The 22,591-nt window shown below is 40.2% G+C and overlaps 2 protein-coding genes across 3 annotated transcripts in view; both read left to right on the top strand.

The window, feature by feature from the left end:
• The window catches only part of ldb3a (LIM domain binding 3a), a 49,977-nt gene extending 45,727 nt beyond the window's left edge, over positions 1-4,250 (top strand). For both annotated transcript variants that reach the window (XM_070840736.1, XM_070840735.1), the window contains 6 exons: positions 1,617-1,855; positions 1,940-2,324; positions 2,507-2,687; positions 3,457-3,577; positions 3,717-3,832; positions 3,955-4,250. In XM_070840736.1, coding sequence (XP_070696837.1) covers positions 1,617-1,855; positions 1,940-2,324; positions 2,507-2,687; positions 3,457-3,577; positions 3,717-3,832; positions 3,955-4,044 — 1,132 coding nt within the window. In that variant the 3' untranslated portion in view covers positions 4,045-4,250. The remainder of the gene's footprint in view (positions 1-1,616; positions 1,856-1,939; positions 2,325-2,506; positions 2,688-3,456; positions 3,578-3,716; positions 3,833-3,954) is intronic.
• Positions 4,251-10,812: 6,562 nt separating this feature from the next.
• bmpr1aa (bone morphogenetic protein receptor, type IAa) overlaps positions 10,813-22,591 on the top strand; it is a 55,109-nt gene continuing 43,330 nt past the window's right edge. The window contains exon 1 of the mRNA XM_070840450.1: positions 10,813-11,047. The gene's annotated coding sequence lies outside the window, so the exon portion shown is untranslated. The remainder of the gene's footprint in view (positions 11,048-22,591) is intronic.

Below are 22,591 nucleotides of genomic sequence, written 5' to 3'. Positions count from 1 at the left end.
GGTTTTTCTATGTGTGCTATTTCTCTGTTTTAGTTTTGCATCTCTGTGGTTTGTCTGTTTCTTTGTGGTTCTGTGTTTCTTTGTAGTTGTTCTGTTTCTCTTTATAGTTGCTTTACAACTCTTTGTAGTCATTTTGTGTCTGTCTGTGGCCATTTTGTCATTCTGTGGTTTTATGTCTCTTATTAGCCGTTTTCTGTCTCTTTGTTGTGGTTTTGGGTTTGTTTATAGTTGGTTTGCATTTCTTTGTCATCATTTTGTGTCTCCTTGTGGTTGTACTATGAAACATGAAATGTTTGTACGCATGTAGGTTACATACAACAGCATTTAATGGCCATATTCCAGCATTAGAACGGTTTCCCATTGATGGTTGAAGTACTACAAAAAAGGTCATATTGTATGGAATTTAGATGCAGATCCTGCAAATCAACAAATCAGTGCTTGGCATGTGTAGGGAGAACACGTAAGTATCTGTGCACATTTCCACAGGCATTAAATGTTATCACTAATGATGCAATTTGGTCACTGTGATGAGTTCAAAGTTGCAGGAGGGTCATGAAAATGTTCACAAAAGCTACAGTCTTTATTACAGGATAATGGTTATTGAAATGCAGGATTCTGTGTTTTTGGAGGTTTACTAGAGAACCAAAGTCCTCCTGAAAACTGCAGGCTGAAAGAGACACTATACAGAGTCATTTTGTGTCTCTTTGTAGTTGTTTTGTGTCTGTGGTAGTTTTGCATCTGTTCATAGTTGAGTTGTGTCTCTATGGTTCTGTGGTTTTTGTAGTCATTCTGTTTTTTCTTTATAATTATTTTACATCTCTGTGTGTTTCTATTGTGGATGTCTTTATAGTTGATTTGCATCTATTTGTAGTTTTATGTCTGTAGTTCTGCATCTGCAGTCTTTTCATCTCTATGGTTGATGTCTCTTTGTAGTCATTTCATCTCGTCATGGTCGTTCTGTTTATCTCAATGGTTGTTTTAAATCCCTATGTGGTTTTGTGCCTGTTTTAAGTTATTTTGTATCTCTTTGTTGTGGTTTTGCATAGTTGGTTTTATAGTTGATTTGCTTCTTTTGTGGTTCTGTGTTTTTTGTAGTCCTGTAGGTTGTAGGTCTGTGGTGGTTTGATGTCTCTTTGCAGTCAATCTACATCTCTTTGTGTTGTTTTTCCATCTCTCTTTGGTACTTTTTATCCCTTTGTGTTAGTTTTGGGTTTTTAGTGGTCATTTTGTGTCTCTTTGCTAAGGTTTTTTGGCTCTTTATAGTTGATTTCTGTTTCTTTGTCATCATTTTGCACCTTTTTTATCGTCATTTGTTTTTGGATGGTCTGTGTTTGTTGTTGTTTTGTGTCTCTTTGTGGTTGTTTCATAAAACATGACTGTTAACAGATACTTTAAGTAGAGGCTTTGTCCCCCTGACCCCGTGGGCCCCTGGCCCTGTGCCCATTTAGCTCGCTCAGTACCCTATACATTGCAAGGGGTGAAGTAAAATATCAAAAACCAAGTTCTAAGAAGATTTCAGGCTGGATGTGTTTTTCATGGATCAGATCACGGTTAGTAAAAAAATACTATATGCAGTTTGGAAACAGATGAATCAATGTTATTTCATCCCTCTACAGTCAATACAGTCAGCCTCCTGCCATGCATCAGGCTCCACAAGCCCCGCCTCCACAGCAGTATCAGCCAATCCCGCAACAGTATCAGCCAATGCCACAGCAGTACCAGCCAATGCCACAGCAGTACCAGCAGCCCCCCACACAACAGGCCCCACCCACTCAGCAGAGCTCTATTCAGATCCCTCTCGGCCCCGCTCCTCCCAAGGTGGTCAGCACCGCCTGTATCTACCCCTCCCAGCCAGGTGAGAACACCTGATCCACAAAGCACATGCAAAGACAGAACAACTGTTGTAAGAGATCCACTGGAAGCTTTTGTTTTCCTCCAGCTCCTGCCTCTGCTCCTGCTCCTGCTCCTGCTCCAGTTCCACCTCAGCCCCGCCCTCCAGCCGCTGCTCCGCCCCCCGCTCCAGCTGGCCCGGCCTCCTCCAACAGACCCCCCTGGGTGTCCGACACCAACTTCGCCGATAAGTACGACCCCAGTAAGACCACGTCCACCAGCGTAAAGGTGCAGCCGCTGCCCCAGGCTGCCCCTCCTCCACCAGCGTACATCCCCAACCCCACCTCCGCAGCACCTGCAGCTCCCAGCCCCGCCCCCATCACACAAAGTCCCGCCCCCTTCTCTCCTGTGGCAAGGGGTGTGGCCCAAAGGGCGGAGAGGTTCACCGCCAGTGGCCGTACACCTCTGTGTGGAGCATGCAACAACGTCATCAGGTAATTTAAACCTGTTTCCTCTCTGTATGCAGTATGTTGTGCCAGTCTCACAGTCATTAATGTATCATTGTGTTTATTCTGGACATCTAAGGATACAATTAAAGATTTGTTAAAGACAAGAGGACTGCAGGTAGCTTAAAGTCAGACCTGACATGGCATCCTGTTGTTGTTGTTGTTCCCAGGGGCCCCTTCCTGGTGGCTCTTGGCAGGTCCTGGCACCCCGAGGAGTTTAACTGTCACTACTGCCACATGTCGCTGGCTGACGTCAGCTTCGTGGAGGAACAGAACAGCGTCTACTGCGAGAACTGTTACGAGGAGTTCTTCGCTCCAACCTGCGCCCGCTGCAACACCAAGATCATGGGGGTGAGATGCTCCACCAAAGCAAGCATGTGCAGCAGTGTTGACATATAGTATGACACACCCCCTGCTGCTATTATGTCGTGACGTCAGACGTACTGTCAGTTTCTCCATCATATTCAATTGCAATCAAATGGATTTTTTAACATGCACGGCTATGTATGTTATACAGCTCAGGTAGTTTAAAAAAAACGCCCCATACCTGTCTAACTGTCCACCTGTATACCTGTCTACCTGTCTCTCAGGCTTATCAAGTCATTTCTGTCTGTAACTGAATCTTATAAAATGTATTTTCTGATTCATTTGGTCAATTTTAAACATTTTCTTCTCCTTAAAACACTTTAATTTTTTTACATAAATCACGAAACCCCCTGAACATATTAAAATCCTTTACTTTATCCAATATTCCAATATGCAGGATGACTGTACACCGCTTATGATCTTTACGATCTCCATAACAACAGTTTGTTATGAGAGAAAACAATCTTCCTTATTGAACTGAGCGTCATAATCACACGTCAGACATGATATTTTACTTTGTTCATCTAAAGGCAAATTTACTCGGCTGGCGGCTGTCTTCATTCGTTATTTATTTGTGTTTGTGTTCTCTACAGTCCACCAATATCAGGTTACCCTCAGAATCCATTTTGCCTACTAACTCCCTTTTGAGATGATTTATGAGGTGAATGCATATTTAACAGGCCACCTTTCAAATAGTGGAGTGAGCCTTTAAATTTGCTTAGCCTGACATGTCATGTCATGTTGTGTGTTGCAGGAAGTGATGCACGCTCTGCGGCAGACATGGCACACCACTTGCTTCGTGTGCGCCGCCTGCGGCAAAGCCTTCGGAAACAGCCTGTTCCACATGGAGGATGGAGAGCCATACTGTGAGAAAGGTACAATGATGTTCACAGACACACTTCGCCGTCTCTACAGACCGCTGGGGTCAGAGGTCAGAGGTTGGGCTGTAAACTGTAAGAATGAGCTCATAGAGGTATTTCATGTCATCTCTGTCTCTCTCTGTCTCTCCATCAGATTATATTGCACTCTTCAGCACTAAGTGTCACGGCTGCGACTTCCCTGTTGAAGCTGGCGATAAGTTCATCGAGGCTCTGGGTCACACCTGGCACGACACCTGCTTCGTCTGTGCGGTGAGAACCAGAACAAACTCATTTTCTCAATTACTCTGACACCACTTGAATGCACCATGAGATGTTAATAAGATACAGCCTCTGAGTACAGACTTCATCCGCCATGTTTGTTATAACTGCAGGTTTGCCATGTGAACCTGGAGGGCCAGCCTTTCTACTCAAAGAAAGACAAACCTCTGTGCAAGAAGCACGCTCACGCCATCAATGTGTAGACCAATCAGCTGCAGACCTGCTTCTCTCCGGGGGTAACACTGCCGGCCACAACGACAAACACAAGCTGCCGACAACAACTTTTACAGATGTGTTCTTTATGCAAAATACACTTTGGTTTGAGACTTATTCTTTGTGCATCAATGTTAGTGGTTAAAACGATGCTGCCTGATTATTCTGTTTCAAAACAGGAACTTATGCAAAGTCATTATGTTTTCTGTTGTCCATCCAACCCACTTTATAATGTACTGTAGTGTTTTTCTTATGTTTTCTACCAGATAGGACTTGTGTGTTCGATGTGACCGCTGTGCTGCTTAGTTCAAAAATAGAGGAGTTTATACGGAGTCTGAAGGGTGCCAAACAAATTAACTTTTTCAGTGTTGAATAAACTAATGATAGTAAAATAGATACATGTATCTAAATTGATAATACAATAAAGATATAATGATAATAATAATAATAATAATAATAGCAATAATAATAGTAATAATTTTATTGTGCCTCATTTGTACGTTTGGACAAAAGTGTCTGGCCAATTAATGAACATAAATGTCTTTATTCTATCCTTAAGTGATGACATTACAAAGTCATTTTCAAGTGTATAATTTAAATTAATTTTGCAATTCCATTGAAATTTAATTCAAATGCTGTTTCATTTTGTAGAGAGAAAATAAGGAAATAGAAATCTTACAAGCTAGATTTAATATTTTTTCTATTAATTCTATTGTTTTTGTTTTACTTTCAGTAAAATGTTTTAAATTGACTGTAAATAAACACTGAAAAATGATTTCAACAGCACACTTTAGACTCCATAGAACGTGCACAGCTGTAGTTTCTCTCCGGAGTTTTGTTTTTATCACATCTTTGACACATCTCACTATCGTGCCTATTTTGATTTAGACTTTTGAATGCTACCTACATTTTCTTTTCACTTTTCTAAACTAAAAGCAAATATATCATTTATATCTGGTTCTGCACTACAGTGTAAAATAGACTGACAGACAGCATCGGAGCCAAAAGGTGTATTCAGTTATTCAGAACAATGAAGAAACATCATTTACTTTTAAAAGACATGAAAAACGTGAACTTTTGGTTCCGGCTCTTGGACCTGGTCTGTACTCAGATGGTCCAGACTGAAGTGGTCTGACTGCAGCTGTCTGACAGTTACAGCTGAGCAGCACATGAAGAAGCCTTATCTGAACTGTGTCTGACATGTTTTTAGAAGTGAGATTGGCAGTGAACACAACACGACCAGGTGACACTTCACTCGCCTCTCTCCAGCAGGTGAACCTGACCTGTGGTCTACGATGAAAAACAAGTCTAAGTGCACAGTGAGGCTCTGTGTAAGTACCTGGTCAGGCCAGAACCTGACACGTCAAAATATATTCATGCATCGTCATGAGATAGGTGCTTCTGTCATGGCAGGGCCAGAGACACGAAATGACCACAAAGAGATGCAAAATGACTACAAACAGACACAAAACAGCTGCAAAGAGACATACAATGACTATAAAGAGATGCAAAAAACCACAAAGTGACAAAAACTACCACAAAGAGACCCAAAATAACTACTTAGAGACACAAAATTACTACAAAGCGGCATGAAGCAACCACAGAGAGATAAAATTACCACAAAATGACTTCAAAGAGACACAAAACAACTACTAAGAGACGAAAAACTACTACCAAGAGACGTGAAACAACCACAGAGAGATAAAATGACCACAAAGAGATGATTCGAGAAGATGTTTGTACAGTTGCCTCCTGTCTCAAGCTGACCTCAGATCTGGTATCAGTACTTTGTGGGGCTGTTTATAGTCCAGCAGATCAGATTATGTAACACGCGGGTGGCGCGACAGCTAATATGACAGCTTCCTCTATTTTGGATCTCCGGATGTCTGCGTTCCATCAAAGGTCAGAAATCACAAGACCGTCAGAGCTGATAAGTCCGAAATTACCAAACATTTAAAAAAGTGTCACCTTTAAAAAACTATTATTTCTGACATAAATCTAAACATCTGTGTGTAAATCACAAGCAGTCTGGACGTATGTCCTGCTCTCACTCAGTATTTCAGTGTATTTGGAGTTGTTTTTCCAGGTGAACCTGCTCAGGTGAGGCTGCTGCAGAGTGCCGATGGGGTGTGACGATGTGATGTGGAGTGTAGCTACTAATCCCTTTGACATTACACACAGTAGGTGTTACTAAGCAACAGATAACCTTGAATTTCATATTTATTGACTCTTTGGACTGTGTGATATTTATTTCAAAGCTAATATATCATCACTGCTGCATTCAGTGCTCATCAAATTATTAGATGTTTAATTTGTTTTGTGAATGTTTGGCATCACGGGATATATTTTGAGCGTTGATTTCTTTTTTTTTGTAATTATTCTGTTGATGTTTGTTGCTGTCCTGAACTGTATGAGCTTGAATGTTTATTATAGTGGTATTTTTCACTACAAGGCCACTTAAAGGCTCCGTTCACATTGCAGGCCATCAGACTGTTTGTTTAATGACTGCAGGAAATGTCGAAGCTCCTGAAGTCTCAAGAGATATTCATGGATCTCTTGAGATTAAGGATCTCGAGATCCTTAAACATGCAGTTACTGATTTCATTGTCTCATGAGCGCAACACTGACATCCAGTTTTAAAGGAGAACTCCAGTATTTTTAACCCTGGATCCTATTTATGCATATTCTGGTGTCTAAATGACTGGTGGGTACAAAGGGTGTTGGAATTGGTCCATTAGATCACCTCAGCCACCAAACAGGCTGTAATAGCTGCAACATACATCCACTAAGAGTGTTTGTTTTTTCCACTGACAGGCTCAGATTGTTATTCTAAGTGTCTGATAACATTATGGAAAGGATCCCTACAGAGACAGACCTGTAAGATCCTTTTGGTTTAACCACAGACATTATATCGTTGTCTTCAAAGACACCAGACTCCACCGACAAAAACACCACTGATTGTGCACAGAAACTTTGAACTTACTGGCTATCCGCAGCAGAAGAAGGGGCTCATTATGAAATAAAAAATGCCGTAAAGAACGGTGTTTTTGTGGGTTTTTGCATCGTATAAAGCAGTGTTTTAATGTTAATCACTCGAGAGCGCCATAAAAAGTGATGGGTTTAACAGCTTTTTACCACGTCAGTGTGGCGTTTAACAATGCGTGCTGTAAAAAATGGTTCCCTGACAGTTGCAGTTCCCTAAATGCTGCTTTACAGCGTGTTTAATCTTTTATATATGTATGTATATGAGTATGAAAAGTGACAATATTTGGCACTTTCTGCTGGCCATATTTTTAATTAAACACTGTAACATTTCAAGAAACATTTCAAGTGACACATTTTTTAAAAATTACACGCAGCCGCTGTTTCTGCACAATATAAGTCAGTAGAGATTAAAGGGCGTGAAATGATGTACTAAAAGCAAAAAAAGAGTTGTGATAACACACAAAATGGCTTACAGTTAGATATTAGTGTGTCACTCATACATCTTTTGGTGAGACCAGGCTGGTGCTTGAGGAAACAAAATAAAAGCACACAAAATAAAGAAACCCACATAAACTGGATCACTTTTGTCATGCAGTGTAAACACATACTGTGATCTTGAAGCACCAGACCTGATGTTTTGCAGTGTGAACGGAGCCTCGGATATTCTGAATAAATGATTTAGAACAGAGGGACTTTTGGTCGAAGAAATCTGTGTTTTCCTGATGAACTTAAATGACACAAGTTTCTGCAGGGAGGCGGTGATCGTTCACATGCGTCTCCCCACAGTGTTTTGTGCCTTAAGCCACTCTGTGATCCATCTGTCTGACTGGCACACACACTCGGCCAGCTGTGATCAGTCTGTGTGCTGGTGTACAGTTTTTACTTTGAATATTTTATACAGTTTTTCAGAGGGTGAATGTGTGCATGCCGAACAGTTTGTCACAGCATGTGGAGCGAAGCAATGTCAGTATTAGTTAGTGAACCTCACGGTGTAACATTATCACGAGTGTTTGAACTGGTTTTGAGCAGTAAGTGAAACAAAATCATGTCATATTATGTCTGACGGGAACGACAGAAAGAAGCTGGAAGACTCTCCTGGTTGTTGGAGGTTCAGCTGCTTTACTACAATTGTTTAACAAGTTTTAAATATTTGAAGAATATTTGTGTTGCAAGTTGAATAAATTGAGCACTTCAAACACTTGAAAACATTTTCTATAATGTTTTTTTGTCTGTTTTTGATACTTTTGTTTCTTGCAGGATCTCGAGTGAGTGAGAATTTTAAACCTGGGTCCTACTTGTACATAATCTGGTATCTAAATGACTGGAAGGTACAAAAAGTTTTAGAAGTTTTGGAAGTATGTCCACTAAAAGTGTTTGTTTTAGTCACTGACAGGCTCAGATTGTCTGATAGCATTATGTAAAGGATCCCTACAGAGACAGACCTGAAAGATCCTTGTGGTTTAACCACAAACAGCCGTTATATCGCTCTCTGCAAAGACACCAGACTACATTGACAAAAACAGGTCATTTGACCTCACAGAAGACAGGAGTTGCTGGTCAACCGCTGCCTTGGACAGTTAGTTTGTTTCAGTTATTGTGCGACTTTGGTGGGTTCGGGGGTTATTCTGGATCCAACACAATATTTGTGTAACACACAATAACATAAACAAACCCACCAATCAAGGCAACGGTAGCTCTGCGAGGTAAAAGTACTATTTTTGTCAATGGAGTCTGGTAGCATTGAAGACAGCGATATAACGGGTTTTGCAGCCTGCAGGCAATCTACTGGACCAACTTCAACACTTTTTGTACTTACCAGTCACTTAGACACCACAACATGCACAAAAAGGACCCTTCAATTCTCCTTAAATTATGTGACAAAATAAAGATAAAAAGATTTTATTTTGTGGGGGAGAAAAGAACTCCGAATAAAAGGTCTACAACAGAGTATCATGACTTCTATTTGATCTAAAATGATTTTAGATGTTGAGAATAACCCAGAAATAGGAAAAGCTACTATAGCTCTACAAAGTAGAACATTTACAAATAAAAATGGTTAATATTTTAAACTTTAAAAGCACAGACTAGAGCTTTTTACCAGCCACAAACTTTTCCCACCAAAAATTCATCAGAATCTAATTTTTCTCTTAATACAATTATCTTTTCTCAAAACACAAACATTTTATCTCCACCAGTGACTGAAATACTCATCCACCCACAGTGTACGTTTTTCTCACTTATCGTTGAATTCCATAGAAATTGGTTTTTATATAAAGCTATGACATTAATGTTAACTTTCATCATTTTACTGAGAAAAATCACTTCCCTCTTCTGCCAGTATAAATCATCCATTAGAAACATGATATAAAGTTACTGTTTCACTTCTTATTTCAGCTCTTTAGAAACTCTGACACACAGGTCACGACCTCACTTAGTTTTAAGTGTGGCAACACCTTCTGTATCTGAGTTTCACAAACTTTCTGCCACACCCAAATCCCTTTTTTCCTGTTTACTTACATGGATTAAGACTACATTACTATTATCATTATTATTAGTAGTAGTATCAGTAGTAGTTGTTGTTGTATTAGTAGTAGTAGTTACATTATTAGTAAAGTCAGTATGTTGATGCTCCGACCACCAGGGGGCGCCGTGGGCGCTTTTAGATTTGATTTCAAAATAAAAGCCCGCAGGTTTTTCTTGCAGCACTGAACAGAGCTGCAGTGATTGGAAGCACAGAGGAGGAAAATTTAAAGAGCTCTCACTCTGCCTCTGCGTCGGGAGACAAAACGAATCAGATAGAATGATTTAAAACCAAAATTTAGACACACTTGTCCAGCTCTGTTTCCACAGAGGAATAACAGCACTGTTACTGATGAAGACCATGAGATGAGATTGAAAGCCCTGTGGATATTGGCTATGGAGATTTTAGTCATTTGTTAGGTTACAGCTCTTAGCCTTTTCAAGACAACACTGTTATTGAAATATTTTGACTTCTACTTACTATTTTTTTCCCCCCTGAACTTTCAACAACATCTCAGAGTCTTCATCTGCAGATCGAGTCTGCTCATTTGTCGACCCTGACATCCACATGAAAACTCTGTAAAACTCTGATTTATTTGTCTCTTTAATACCACAGTTCCACCTCAGGTTTATTTATTCAGATTATTCATGTTAATTCATTCAATAATTGATTATATTTCTGTATAATTAAAAAATGTGGAGTAGTTTTTCGTTGAGTATAAAAACACTGGAATCAGCCTATGAAACACTCACCCTGTTTTATAAATTGTAGTATGAAGGCCCCTCAATTTACTAAGAAATTAATAATAAAGGGTAGTTAATTACAGCAACAACAGCAGCAACGACAATAATCCTTGTTATTTTTACTGTAATTTTTTTTATTCTATTCCATTTTTGTTATATTATTGCCCTCTATCTATTTTATTTCATTTTTATCTTATTATTATTATTATTATTATTATTATTATATTAGCATTTGTTTTAAGTCTTATATATTTATTTGTTTGTGTTACATATATATCGCTGTAAAATGAATAGAAAGAACGGAAGGAAAGAAAGAATTAAAGAAAATATCCACCTTTAAAAAATAAACATTTGAGGACACCTGACAGGTGAAAAACCAGCGCATGCGTGCAGGACACCGCCCTCCCTGCGGACCGGAAGTTCTGGGCGGTCTGTTTTTCGGCAGAGAGTGATCCCTCTGCTCGTTCGCACACGATCTTTGTCCGGCTGGTATTTGCTGTAGTCCACCATCAAACAGCCGAACCGCAGACGGACGGAGCGGGGACCCGAACGGGGGACGAGCCGGACACTTGTGCAGGAAAACAGGGAGACTAGCGCCTCTCTGCCCGCGGTTATCTGGTGGGACTTTGGACGTGAACAACTGGGATGAAGTAGCGTTTAAAGGAAGCACCACGTCCGCGGGAGGAATTAAAGACAGAAAGAAGAAGGAGAAGAGGGGGAAGAGGAGGAGGAGGAAGAAGAAAGGTGAGGCAGAAATCCTGAACTTCATTCTCAGCCTGCGGGTCTGAGCCCGACTTTTGGGCTCCGTCTATCTGCTGCAGGTAACGCACTCCCTGGGTTGGAGTGCTTCGTGTTTACGATTTCTCCACTTTGAAACTGCATTTAGTTCATCAATTTGAGGATATTTGTAAATTAATTCGTTTGTGTTTAGCTGATATAATTGAGTGTGTGTCAGAATCGTGATATTAAGCTACCAAAAACAATCCGTGTACGGATCTTTGTTTAGTGAGTGTGTTGGCGCCAGGAGATAGACGGACCCCTCTGGTTGCTGTCGTGGAAAAAAAAAGTTTGCTGCTGCTCCTTTGCTGCTGCAGTGCGAAGTTGACTCCTTTTGTTGTTTAAAATTCACACAGTTTGGCACAAACACGCCCTCACCGAGGACAGATAATTAAATTAAACACTGTTGTCGGTTATTTCGGGGATGTTTTCTGGAGTTTGTCCCGGGAAAGAGAGAGAGTGACTGTTGGACGCTTGTTAGCCGCATTCCTCGGTTAGCTAACTTTGCTGCATAGTTTGCATAGCTGGTCTTTAATTATACTTAAGATTATATTTCAAATACAGCAGCAAATCTGAGCCAAAACAGCTTAATTTTAATCAGTTTTATGGTCGGTAGTCACGCTTTTCTTCCCCGTCCAAAGTTATTCTCTCGGAGCTAACTTGACGCTAAATTGGGACGTGAACTCCAGGTTAGCAGAGTGTCTGTGAGAGCTAACCTCCTGCTAGCTGTAGCTCTGTGGGTGGTGTGTTGTGGTCACACAGGAACACACACCTGGTTAAAAAGGCTGCTTTTGGCCGTGTGTTAGTAACTCTGGTGGTTTATAGCGTTGACTCTGCTGTTTGTGGCGCTGTTGATGTTGTTATTGTAGCTAATTAGCGTCGCGGGCTAACAGAGCTGGGAAACTTTAAGCTGCTTCAAAGCGTTTATTTTCACTTTTATCAAAATGCACAGGCTGCCTGTGGGCCCTTTTTTTAAAAAAAATACTTAATGTCTATAGTTCAGTTTTTTAAAGCAATAGGCCTTAATTGTCATCAGATAGTCTTAACATTTTGTTTTTATTTATCCGTCTTTTGTTTTCTTTTTGTCAAAATTTTACAAGTTCTTCTGCATGAAAGTGCGCATGTCTGATGTTAAAAATATCTCCAAACATAACACTGTTTCTCTATTTTAAACATGCAAATTAACTCGTCACGCTCTGTAGACATTTAACTCGCAGAAGAAACCAGATTTTTTTTCCCATCAGTATCCATAGAGAGAAACACCACGAAGGTCCATGTCCTCACCTTATTAAAGCTTTCTGTCAGAAAATACTGGTTTGGTTTGTTAGCATTGCACTTTGCAGTTGAAAGTTTAAAACCTAAAATTAACCTCTGCATTATACTCCACATACTGTTGTACCTATCTGCTATGTTTGCAGTAGAAAAAGAGGGTTTATTAAAGAAATCAGTCCTAATTCTTCTTCATTCTTACCTGTCTTACACCTGTAGACACTGCGGTCTAACAGGCTGTTAAAATGTAATTATTCTGAGTTAGGTTTGGTTGGCGTGTCTGTTACCTGTGTGATGGCTTCACATGCAGTTTGAGATCTGTTGTCGACTTTTATCCTGTTGTTCAGAAGCTGCATTTAACATTTTAAATTTAAGTTAATAGACCTTAAATGAGAGGAGGACACACACACAGGCTCGCTGCTTTGTGGCCTGTGGATGTGTTGTTTCAGTTCATGCGCATGTTTTACATATTTTCACATCAGTAGCTTTAGTCTGAGCACACTGGATGATCAATAGCAGCCAACACTAAAATAATCACAATAAAGATCCGATAGATTGCTGATGTTCTCACGATGTTGGGTTTATTTACACAGCTCTTTTCTCAAACACCTGAAGATGTAACCAGTGATTATTTTCACTATCAGTGAATTATTTTCATCTATAAAACATGTGGAGCTGAAACGATTAACTAATTGTGAAAGACCTTTTTTAAGTAAAAGTTTAGATAAAATCTGACTGTTTTTCTTAGTCCTACATTCTAATGAACTGGCTATTTTGGGCTCTTGGAAAATTTGTCAAGATACTGGGATGAACATTTTTATTTCTCCTAATGTTTTATAGAACAACCGATTAATTAAGAAGATGACCAGATATGAAAATAATCGTCAGATGCAGCTCAACAAAAAAACATCAGAAAGTTGTTGACAGAGTCCCAGGTGATGTCTTCAGCTGATCGACAGTCCAGGAAGCTAAAAATGTCCAATTTAAAACAAGAAAAAAACAGAGAAAAGCAGCTGATTCTCAATCTAAATGAACTGTTTTGGTTGATAATAGCTTGAAACTGTGACTCAATGATCAGAGTTGTTGTAGATGAATCTTAGTCGATGAATTAATCAACTGATGATTTCAGCTCTGCGTAGCTCTACTAAATATTGTCTAAAGGTTCCCTTAAACTGTTAAACCCCTACAAGGAGCTTTATTGTTCTTAATCACACACACACACACACACACACACACTAAAAACACAATTGCTGTTTTGCAGCTTTTCTCTGTTTTAGGTCCTCATTAGGTGGATTCTGGTATTCAAAGTCTCGTTTATCATCTGCTGAGTGTCAGAGTGAAGGGTCCTCGCCAATCAAACTGACCATGAGACTGATCAGTAAACATGATCATTGCATCAGGTGATGAAAATGAGTATTTGAAGCCTTGATTTACCCGTAACAGGGTTCACACAGGTGCTGGAAATCCGTGAAATGAGTCGGTCAGTGGTAAAAACAAGCACTTTTAGTGGACCTACTACTGGACCAAACACTTTTTATACCTACCAGTCATTTAGACACCAACATATGTAAAAATATGACCAGGCTGAAAGCACTGGAGTTACCCTTTAATGCTTCACCTGATGCTGAAAGGATCAGTCAGGTAAACAATACGTGGATTAATTTATCAGCTATAATTTTGATAATTGGCTCTTTTTATTCGGTTGCCAGTGTGACCTTTTTACTCATAATCCCTCAGAGGTCGTGAGCAGCATTGGGTCTGCTGGCACCTTTCCACGGAGGAGGTTTACAGCGTGTATCTGAATACAGGATGATAATTTCATCATTTCAATTCTGCTGGCGTTACTGTCGGCTGCACAGTTCATCACATAATGTCGGATGCAGTCACTTGAATCAGGTGTGATGACTGATCACAGGTGGACCATCTGACCAATCACAGGCCTTTGTTTAGACTTTAAAGGTCATTGTGGCTTTCACTCTAATTTTTGCTCCTGAACAAGCAGCTCCCACGTGTCATGTTGCTGCCTTTTCCATGTCGATGACTGTTTAGTTGTGTAGTTACTGAGTCCAGTTGCATTTGCTGCCTTTTATAGTGTGTTTTTTCAAACCAAACAACGATCTTCATCTCAGTATTCCCTGTTATCTGCAATAAAGCTTTGAGACAGACATGAATGTAGGAATCACCCTAAATAGACACTGTCTGGAAAAACGGGGGATTTTTTTTCATTCATCACTGAAACTTCTCCTGTAACTCCTGTATTAAGTGACTTCATTTCAAGAAACTGAGCCTTTTCTAATGTGATGTTCCTCATTTTGTTACTGTCTGTGTTTGGGTCACAGCAGGGTGTGACAAACCTCATATAGATTAGTCTTATTTTGGATAAAGGGGAGAAATTCATATTTCACATGAATATGAAGGTGTTGTTTGTTCACCCATGTAAACATAGACCATTTTTGCATTTAAACAAAATATTTATGTCCGAATCAGGTTTATTGACAAGTAATTTGACTAGTTGTATTGTTGCATAATCAAGAAACATGCATATGAAATATCAAAATATAAATAAGACATATTTACCATAGAGAATATGAGAAAAGTGTAATAGAAAATGCACACTGTCTGTTAAAAATGAAAGAGCTGTATTTTTGTCCTCCACCAGGATCAGGAGAGACCTGTTCCAGTGTTCATACATCTGTTGTTGTTGTCAATTAGAGGATTTTCTTGTGCACTTGTTGCCAGAAAACATCAAGCTTAGCTGAATGCAAACACCCCATAACAGTAATACTCAACTTTTTTGCAAAAAAAAAAAAAAAAATGGCTTAAGGAAAAAAACTACTCAGTGGATCATCAATCCGAGATGAGAAGTCACCACATACGTGTCCAAAAGAGGCTTTTCGTATATCTACATGGACGTCCTGGTTTTATACTGTTCAGTTGTAGAATTTCTATTAACATTTGGCCTCGTTTTTGACTGAAAATAGTTGGTATCTTCAGCTCTGCTTTCTACTCCCCTACCTTTGCAGTCCATTTGCCACTGCCTTCTTCTCCTCCCCTTCCCTTCCTCCCTCCCTGTGAGGAAGGGGGGGGGTGAGTGAGAGCAGGGGCACTGGAGGGGGAGGCGGTGTTAGAAATTAAAATCTAGTATTATATCCATATGTCAGACAGCTGTACATTCCTCAGCCAAGCCCAGGATCTCTGTTACCAAAATAACAGAGTGAATGACAGTAGGCGAGGAGGAGGAGGTATTGTTTCAGAAGAAGACAAAATAAAATGAAGGATTTGTTGAACAGATGAGTTTTCTCTCAGGTCTTTTCCTCTTGTTGTTGGAGGATGAATTACAACAAATTAGGATTATTTTCCTTATCAAGTAATTTGACAATCATTTGTTTGATTAATCGATTAACTATTTGGACTACAGCGTGTCAGGAAGTATTATAAAATACTGATCACTAATCATAACAAAGCCCAAGATAAACGTCTCCAACTAAGTGCCAGCACAAAGAAAGAAGCAGAAACTTGTAGAAATGTTGCTTGAAAATGAAAATGATGAAATGCAATAAAAGATGTGTAAAATCTAGACTGACAAAACTATAGTAGATAAAAAAAGACAAAAGTAATTAGATAAAGAAAATGCTGGTGTCTCCTCAAAGGTAAATGTGTCTGCAGGGACAGACAAAGGTTAAAGGACGTCTCACCATGCTTTGTTCTCTGTCCGTCCTCCGTCTGTCACTTTGACTGACGCCATGTTATCTCTTTACTCTGCTGATTATGTATCGCTCAGTGATCAGTCTGTGGTGTTGCTCAATCTGTACTCTCTGTATGTGTGTGGCTGCAGATCTATGCTTTTAAAATGCCACCAGGCCCGGGTCAGTCCTGACCTCTGCACTGGGACCAGACCAGTCTCCTGGAAAAGACCAGTTAATGCTGCTGGAGTCTGGCACTGGGCTGCTTATGGAAAAATCAAATATCAGCCAGTAAAACCTCAGCTCAGAGAGCTCGAACGCAATGCACTGATCATGGGTTAAAGGTAACTTCTGTGTTTTTAAACCTTTTTTTAAAAAAACATAGTCTAGTGTCTAAATGACTGGTAGGTATAAAAAGTGTCGGTCCAGTTGCCAGCAGTTGTCAAATGGCTGCAATGTAATCCTTTGGGGCAAGTGCACCTGATCAAAGTACGTCCACTAAAAGTTCTTGTTTTTGCTACGGACAGACTCAGATTGTTATTCTAAATGTCTGACAGCATTATGGAAAGGATCCCTACAGAGACAGACCTGGAAGATCCTTTTAACTTAACCACAAACAGCCTTTATATCACTCTCCTCAAAGATACCAGACTCCATTGACAAAAACTGTTATTTTACTTTGCAGAACACAGGAGTGGTCGGTCTACTGCCGCCTTGATCGATTGGTTTATTTGTGTTACTGTGTGGTCTTAAGATTTAGTTCAGGTCCAAACTAACATGTTAAAACACCAGTCACATCAACTAAACCAGAGACTCCTGTGCTCTGCGAGGTAACATTACTGTTCACTGCAGCCGTGCTAACATGAGCTACCTGTGGCTGCTGTGAGGGTTGGATAGCAGAGGCGAGTTCCGCCTCTGATTGGGCTGACCCTGATATTCTTACCCGAACCCTAACCATGAATCAGTGCTTTATGGGCCGAGCCTTCGTGGTCAGACTCAGGTCGGACATTTCACCCTCACCTGCTTGATAAGTACTGCAGCAAGCATTGTTGGTGTCTAGATTTAAAGTGTAACCACACTTGCGACGACTTTCGGCTCACCATCGTCCTGACTGTTTTTGAGTTGGACAAGCTGCAGGGTGACGTAGTCTCGCTCTCGGTCTCTGTAATGTAGACTCAAACCTTCTTTCTTGGTACTTTGAGCATAATTCATTTGGTACCGTCAAAAGTACCGATTTTGGTAGAGAACCCTCGCTGTAAACGCCATTTAATCTAATTTAGTTTTATTTACTGAACTACACAATTCCACCCCAAACAGGAACTCTTTCACCCTCCACTGATTTTACTGCTTTTCAGTGCAACAGGTTTTATTGTCTCCACCAAAATACAAATACTGCAGTCTGTGCATGCATTTCTCCTCATCATTCACTTCACTTTGTGTTGTTCCTCTCTCTTCATTTTCTACATCTGTTTCTCCCTCTTCACAGTAATTAAACTACACGTGTTTTTTTCCTGGCTCTTTATTAAGACCACTATTAGAAATAACTCACAAAAGCAGCCTCTCGCGTTGTGTACGTTCAGACTATAAAACGATGATAATCTGAGTTTAGAAAATGTCAGTTTTTATGTGAGGATATGTCACGTTGGAAAGGCTCACAAACACAGATCTTTGTTTCCCCTCTGAGTGTTTGCCATCTGCAGTCCTGACCTACAACATCTCTCTTTTTTTCTCTCCATCTCTCTTCTCCTACCCTTCTTCTCTCCAGTCCTCTTTTCACTTTCTCCCTCCTCTGCCTGCTCTGCTTCTCAGTTTTCTCTCTCCTGGGACTGTTTCCAGCTCGGGGATCTCTCTCTCTCTCTCCTGCTCTATTTCTATTCCTCTCTCCCTTTTCTCTACCCCCCCCTTTTTTTCTTCCTTCATTTCTTTTCTTCCCTCCTCCACCTCTCTTTTGGAGTGTGTTTCCAGTCTCGGAGGCTGAGGATCAGATTACTCAGGGAGTCTCAGAGGCTCTCTGGCGAGGTGGCAGTGGAGGAGGTAGAGGAGGGAGGTGGTAGTGAAGGAGGGAAGAAGATCAGGTTTCACATCTCTTGCGCTCTCCTCTGTCTGCCTTGCCTCCCTCCCTTTCCTCCTCCTCCTCCTCCTTCTCTTCCCCCCCGGCGGCCTGGAGACAGAGTGGCTGAGCCAGGGAGGAAAACATGCAATCCACCCTCCTCCTCCTCCGTACGTCCAGCCTCTTTGCTGCAGCCTAGCAGATAAATAAAGGCAGTAAATGGGAGCCGAGCACACAGAGGGACGATTCTTCACCTCCTCCACCTCCCCCTCCATCCCCGCAGAGATATTTTATATCCTGCGCCGTGTGTTTTTCGTTCTCCTGGATGTGTGGCAAAGGTGAAACCACTTCAGGGAGACTTTAGTTCCTGGAGACGACCAAAGCCGAGGCTCAAACCTGGACTCAGAAATCAGTAAAATGTGTCCGTGGAAATGAAAGCAGAGAGGCCGAAGCAGCCGGGAGGTTGTAGAGGTGGTGGTGTAGCTGTGGGGCACTTGTGGCTTCAGCAGCACCACTGATGTGTATTAATGCATTTCTATCTTATTTGTGTCCCGCCAAAAGCTCTATGGGGAAAGATTTTTAGTTTAGTTTTAAAAACTCTTTTTATTGGAGTTTTCAGAAATGAACACAGCTTGGAAATAGGAGAAATTAAATTTAATGCTAATAAAGAAGAAACATGAAGAATAAATGAAAACAGACAAAAAAATAGACTTAAACATTATAGATGAGTTATCATGTGTGAGGAATAAAGGAGTTTTACAAATAGTTTATTTAATTGTTAGCGGTGCTAACTTGTTTGTAGAAAGTGGGACTTGTAGTTTGTGAACAAGTAACAGTGGAGAGAAAAAAAGATTACACTGAGCTCATGTATTTATTATTGTTTCCAGTTCGCACGTATTTATTTTTAGGGACAAATGTGATTGAAATACTCGGACTGAGGATCCCGGCTAATAGGGAAGACTGTTGACACAATCTGAGATGTTGACCAATACGGCAAAATAAGCCTGTGTAGACTCTCTCTAACCGCGTCTACTGGGGTTTCTTCCCTGCGTCGTCTCAGACTGAGCTGGGCCACTGCGGGAAATGATGGTGATCAGTATGAAGAACGGGTTTATGTGTTTTTATGATACATTGGATTCATTTGATGAAGCACTAAATCTTTTAGGTGTTTACTTTGCCGCATGAGTCAAAAGTCTAACTAATTGATTTTCCAGGAGATTTATTACTCTATAATGATCTATGTACATATTGATTCTGTGATAAATAGGGTTCAACACAATTTAATGAGTTTGGAAAAGGTTTGATTTCAGACGTCAAGTTTTCAGGGTTTGTAAAGGGCTTGAATTTAAATATACTCCCTGAAAAGTGCTTGATTTTCAACATAATCTGGCGTTTGATCTGCATAAGCGTTCATGTGAACCTTGGCAAGCCTTGAATAATCCTGAATGAAACATACAGATGGAATAAATATGAAAAGCTGGCAGAATAAAGTGACAAATGCATTGATCGCTGTGGGAATTCAGTTGACTTTAATTTTTCGCAATTATATTAATAGTGACAATTTAGATGTAATAAAGGCACCTTTAGTACCTTGAAAATGCTTGAAAAGAGCTTGAATTTTACTCATAAAAGGTGATATGAACCCTGGATAAAAGATTACATACACTAACATACATTGTCCCACTTCCAATCGGGGTTCGTACAGGTGCTGGAAATCCTTGAAAATGGCTGAATTTTAATGGCGGTATTTTCAAGGTTTGAAAAGCTCTATAGTTTAGATCGATGCGTGGGAGAGAGCCTAACTGATATGAGTATGTAACTTACCACAACCATAAGGTGCTGGAAAAGCTTAAAAATGCACCTTGAAAATGCTTGAAAGGTGCTTGAATTTGACTTTGGAAAAGGAGCAGGAACCCTCTTAGGGTTTATTTGATGAATTAGATTATTTCAGCTCACTACACTGAAAGTTAATCTTAAATTTACTCAGACTAATGTACACGCCACGCGGTTCTTAGCTTTCTGTTGGGCCACTGGTCCGAGAACATTTGGATATTTTGAAACCCGACTGTAGTTTTTGCAGCCAGACAAACGGTCCCTGCTGCAGCGCCTCCCTCTCTGCTCTGACAACAGTTGAAGGTCGAAGCGGCCTCCATGTCCACCGTCTCCAGTGGCTCCAGTCGTCCTGTAATGGTATTGATCTCTGCCTTAAATACACCCAGTCCATCCCAGTGAATAATTCAGACCACCTCACCACAGCAGCTCTGTGGCGGGCGACAGAAAACACTCCCTGTTTCTAATGGAAGACGCAGGGATGGAGTCCGGCGTCAGGGCTGTGTGCTCTGCCAGCCTCATTTCAAGTCAAACAGACTGTTGTCTTCTTTTTTCTTTTTTTTCCCCACTTGCTGTGAAAATGTGATTATTTGTGGCCATGTGTGATTTTGTGTGGTCATGTGACGGCAGCAAAGGGCAGTGAGCAGGACAGCATTCCCCAAGGGTTCAAAAATCTGAAACCACAGGAATGAAATCAGATCCTTATTTAGAGCTCACAGCTGTGTTTTCTTTTCCTTCACAACATTACAGAACAATGGCTCATAGTAGCTTGACCGTAGTAAATAACTCACCATGTCGTGTCCTCTGTTTGTGTCCTGGAACATGTCGGCACATCACATAGTAACTTTGGTACAAACTGATCTCAGAGGATTGCATTTTCTGAGCTTATTTTATGTTAGAAGAAAAGACATAAAAACACATAATGCTTCAAATGTCAAGTTCAACATAAGGCAGCATAATATTTCCATCAAACATTATTAGTACTGTAATAATATGTCATGTAATCGTTTGCCTACGCTGGTATTTTAGCTTGTTGTGAGGCCATTTCTTGGAGTATCTTCAAATGCTTCAAATCCCTGAAATCTGTACAGCCTAAACTAAAAGGTTATGGATGGCAATAAACCAGAATAACTGATTAAAGTAATATGAAAATATTGTGAATAAATCTTCAATTTATACACAATCAATCAAATACAATACATAATTCTGACTGTGGAGACATGAACAAAATATTAACACCACAAGTTATTTGAGCTCTGAATGCTTTAATATTATAGCTTTAATTTTACATCAGTTTAAGCAAGACAATGCTGACGTCTAGTGTATTGAACAGGTTAAGAGAGCTCCACTGATTTATCATTACACTCCATAACACTGTTTTTTTTTTTTAAAGGAGGATCTAAACCAATGCAGCAGAATGAGAGAGATTGTTGTTTTATACAGCACACTTTCTTCTTCCCTCTCAAGTTCTGATGCCAGGATTACCCACAATGCAACTGGATCAGTGATGGTTCAGCTAGCCATTTTGGGTGTGTTAGGCTAGCAGCAGCATCAGCTGATGTATCCCGCAAAGCTCTCACACTAACACATTTACTTAATGTTCAAACTCGTAGTCTTCATCCTGATGCTGGCTCCAGCTACATCTCGTGGACATTTATTAGACGCCACACAGCTCCCTCTAGAGGCTTTGTACTCCTTTTTAAAACGTATACCGAAGCACCCCCAAACACACTCATGTCCAGTTTGCCTTCTGCCTGAATCCATGTGAACGCAGCACTCACCGATTTTTAGGCAAAATTCTCTACTGAAGTTTTTGCTTCTCTGATGTTTGGATTTACTGCTTTGTCAAACTGCTCACTGAACTTGTTTGAGTTTCGGACCGTTTGTCAGACAGAACGAGATGTTTAAAGACCTTAGCGACTGCTGTGGCTGTTTTTTGTAACAGTTAATCAGGTAATTAGGGTGATTTTAACTTTTGACTCTAACCTGGTTTACATGTCGGCATAGAAGAACCAAACTGTTTTAACCCTTTTTAAATTGGACATTTTTAAGTGACTGGGTTGCATAAATCTTGTGTAATTGATGATTTTCAGTTACCAGGGCTGCAGATAATGATTATTTTTAATATTGATTGAAATGCAGGTTATTTTCTCAATAAAAAGAGTAATTTGGTCTAGAAAATGTCAGAAAATGGTGAAATCATCCTCAAACATCATTTGTGCACAACTCAAAGCTATTCAGTTTACTGTCACAGAGGAGGAAAGAAACCAGAAAATATTTACATTTAAGAAGCTGAACACAGAATTTTGACTTTCTTTTCAGAAAATTGTTACTCAGACTATTCAGCCATTAATTTAATTGTTGGCAACTAATTGACTAATGGATGCAGCTACAAATGTCATAATTCTGTGAAGGAAATCTGTCTTGTAGAAACTAAGCCTCAAGTTGAATTAAAGTTGAAAAAAGAAATAAAAGATACTGAAAAGAGGTTGAATTAAGAGAAAAAGCTGAAAACCAAAACTGTGTGGTTCTGTATCTTTAGGAACTCTTGAAGAACCAGTGCGCAGGGTGGAGCTTGTGTTGCCTTTAGGCGTCCTGGTTGTGCAGAGTTCCTTCTCTGTTCTTGACGGGGGATTTTCTCTTCCTTTCTCGGTAATCCTCCTGCCTGATAGGTGCACT

The sequence above is a fragment of the Pempheris klunzingeri genome, chromosome 12, assembly GCF_042242105.1.
Source record: "Pempheris klunzingeri isolate RE-2024b chromosome 12, fPemKlu1.hap1, whole genome shotgun sequence".
In the NCBI taxonomy this organism is placed as follows: Eukaryota; Metazoa; Chordata; class Actinopteri; order Acropomatiformes; family Pempheridae; genus Pempheris; species Pempheris klunzingeri.
Note: the sequence above shows the minus strand (reverse complement) of the source record. Positions and strands in the feature narration are given on the sequence as shown.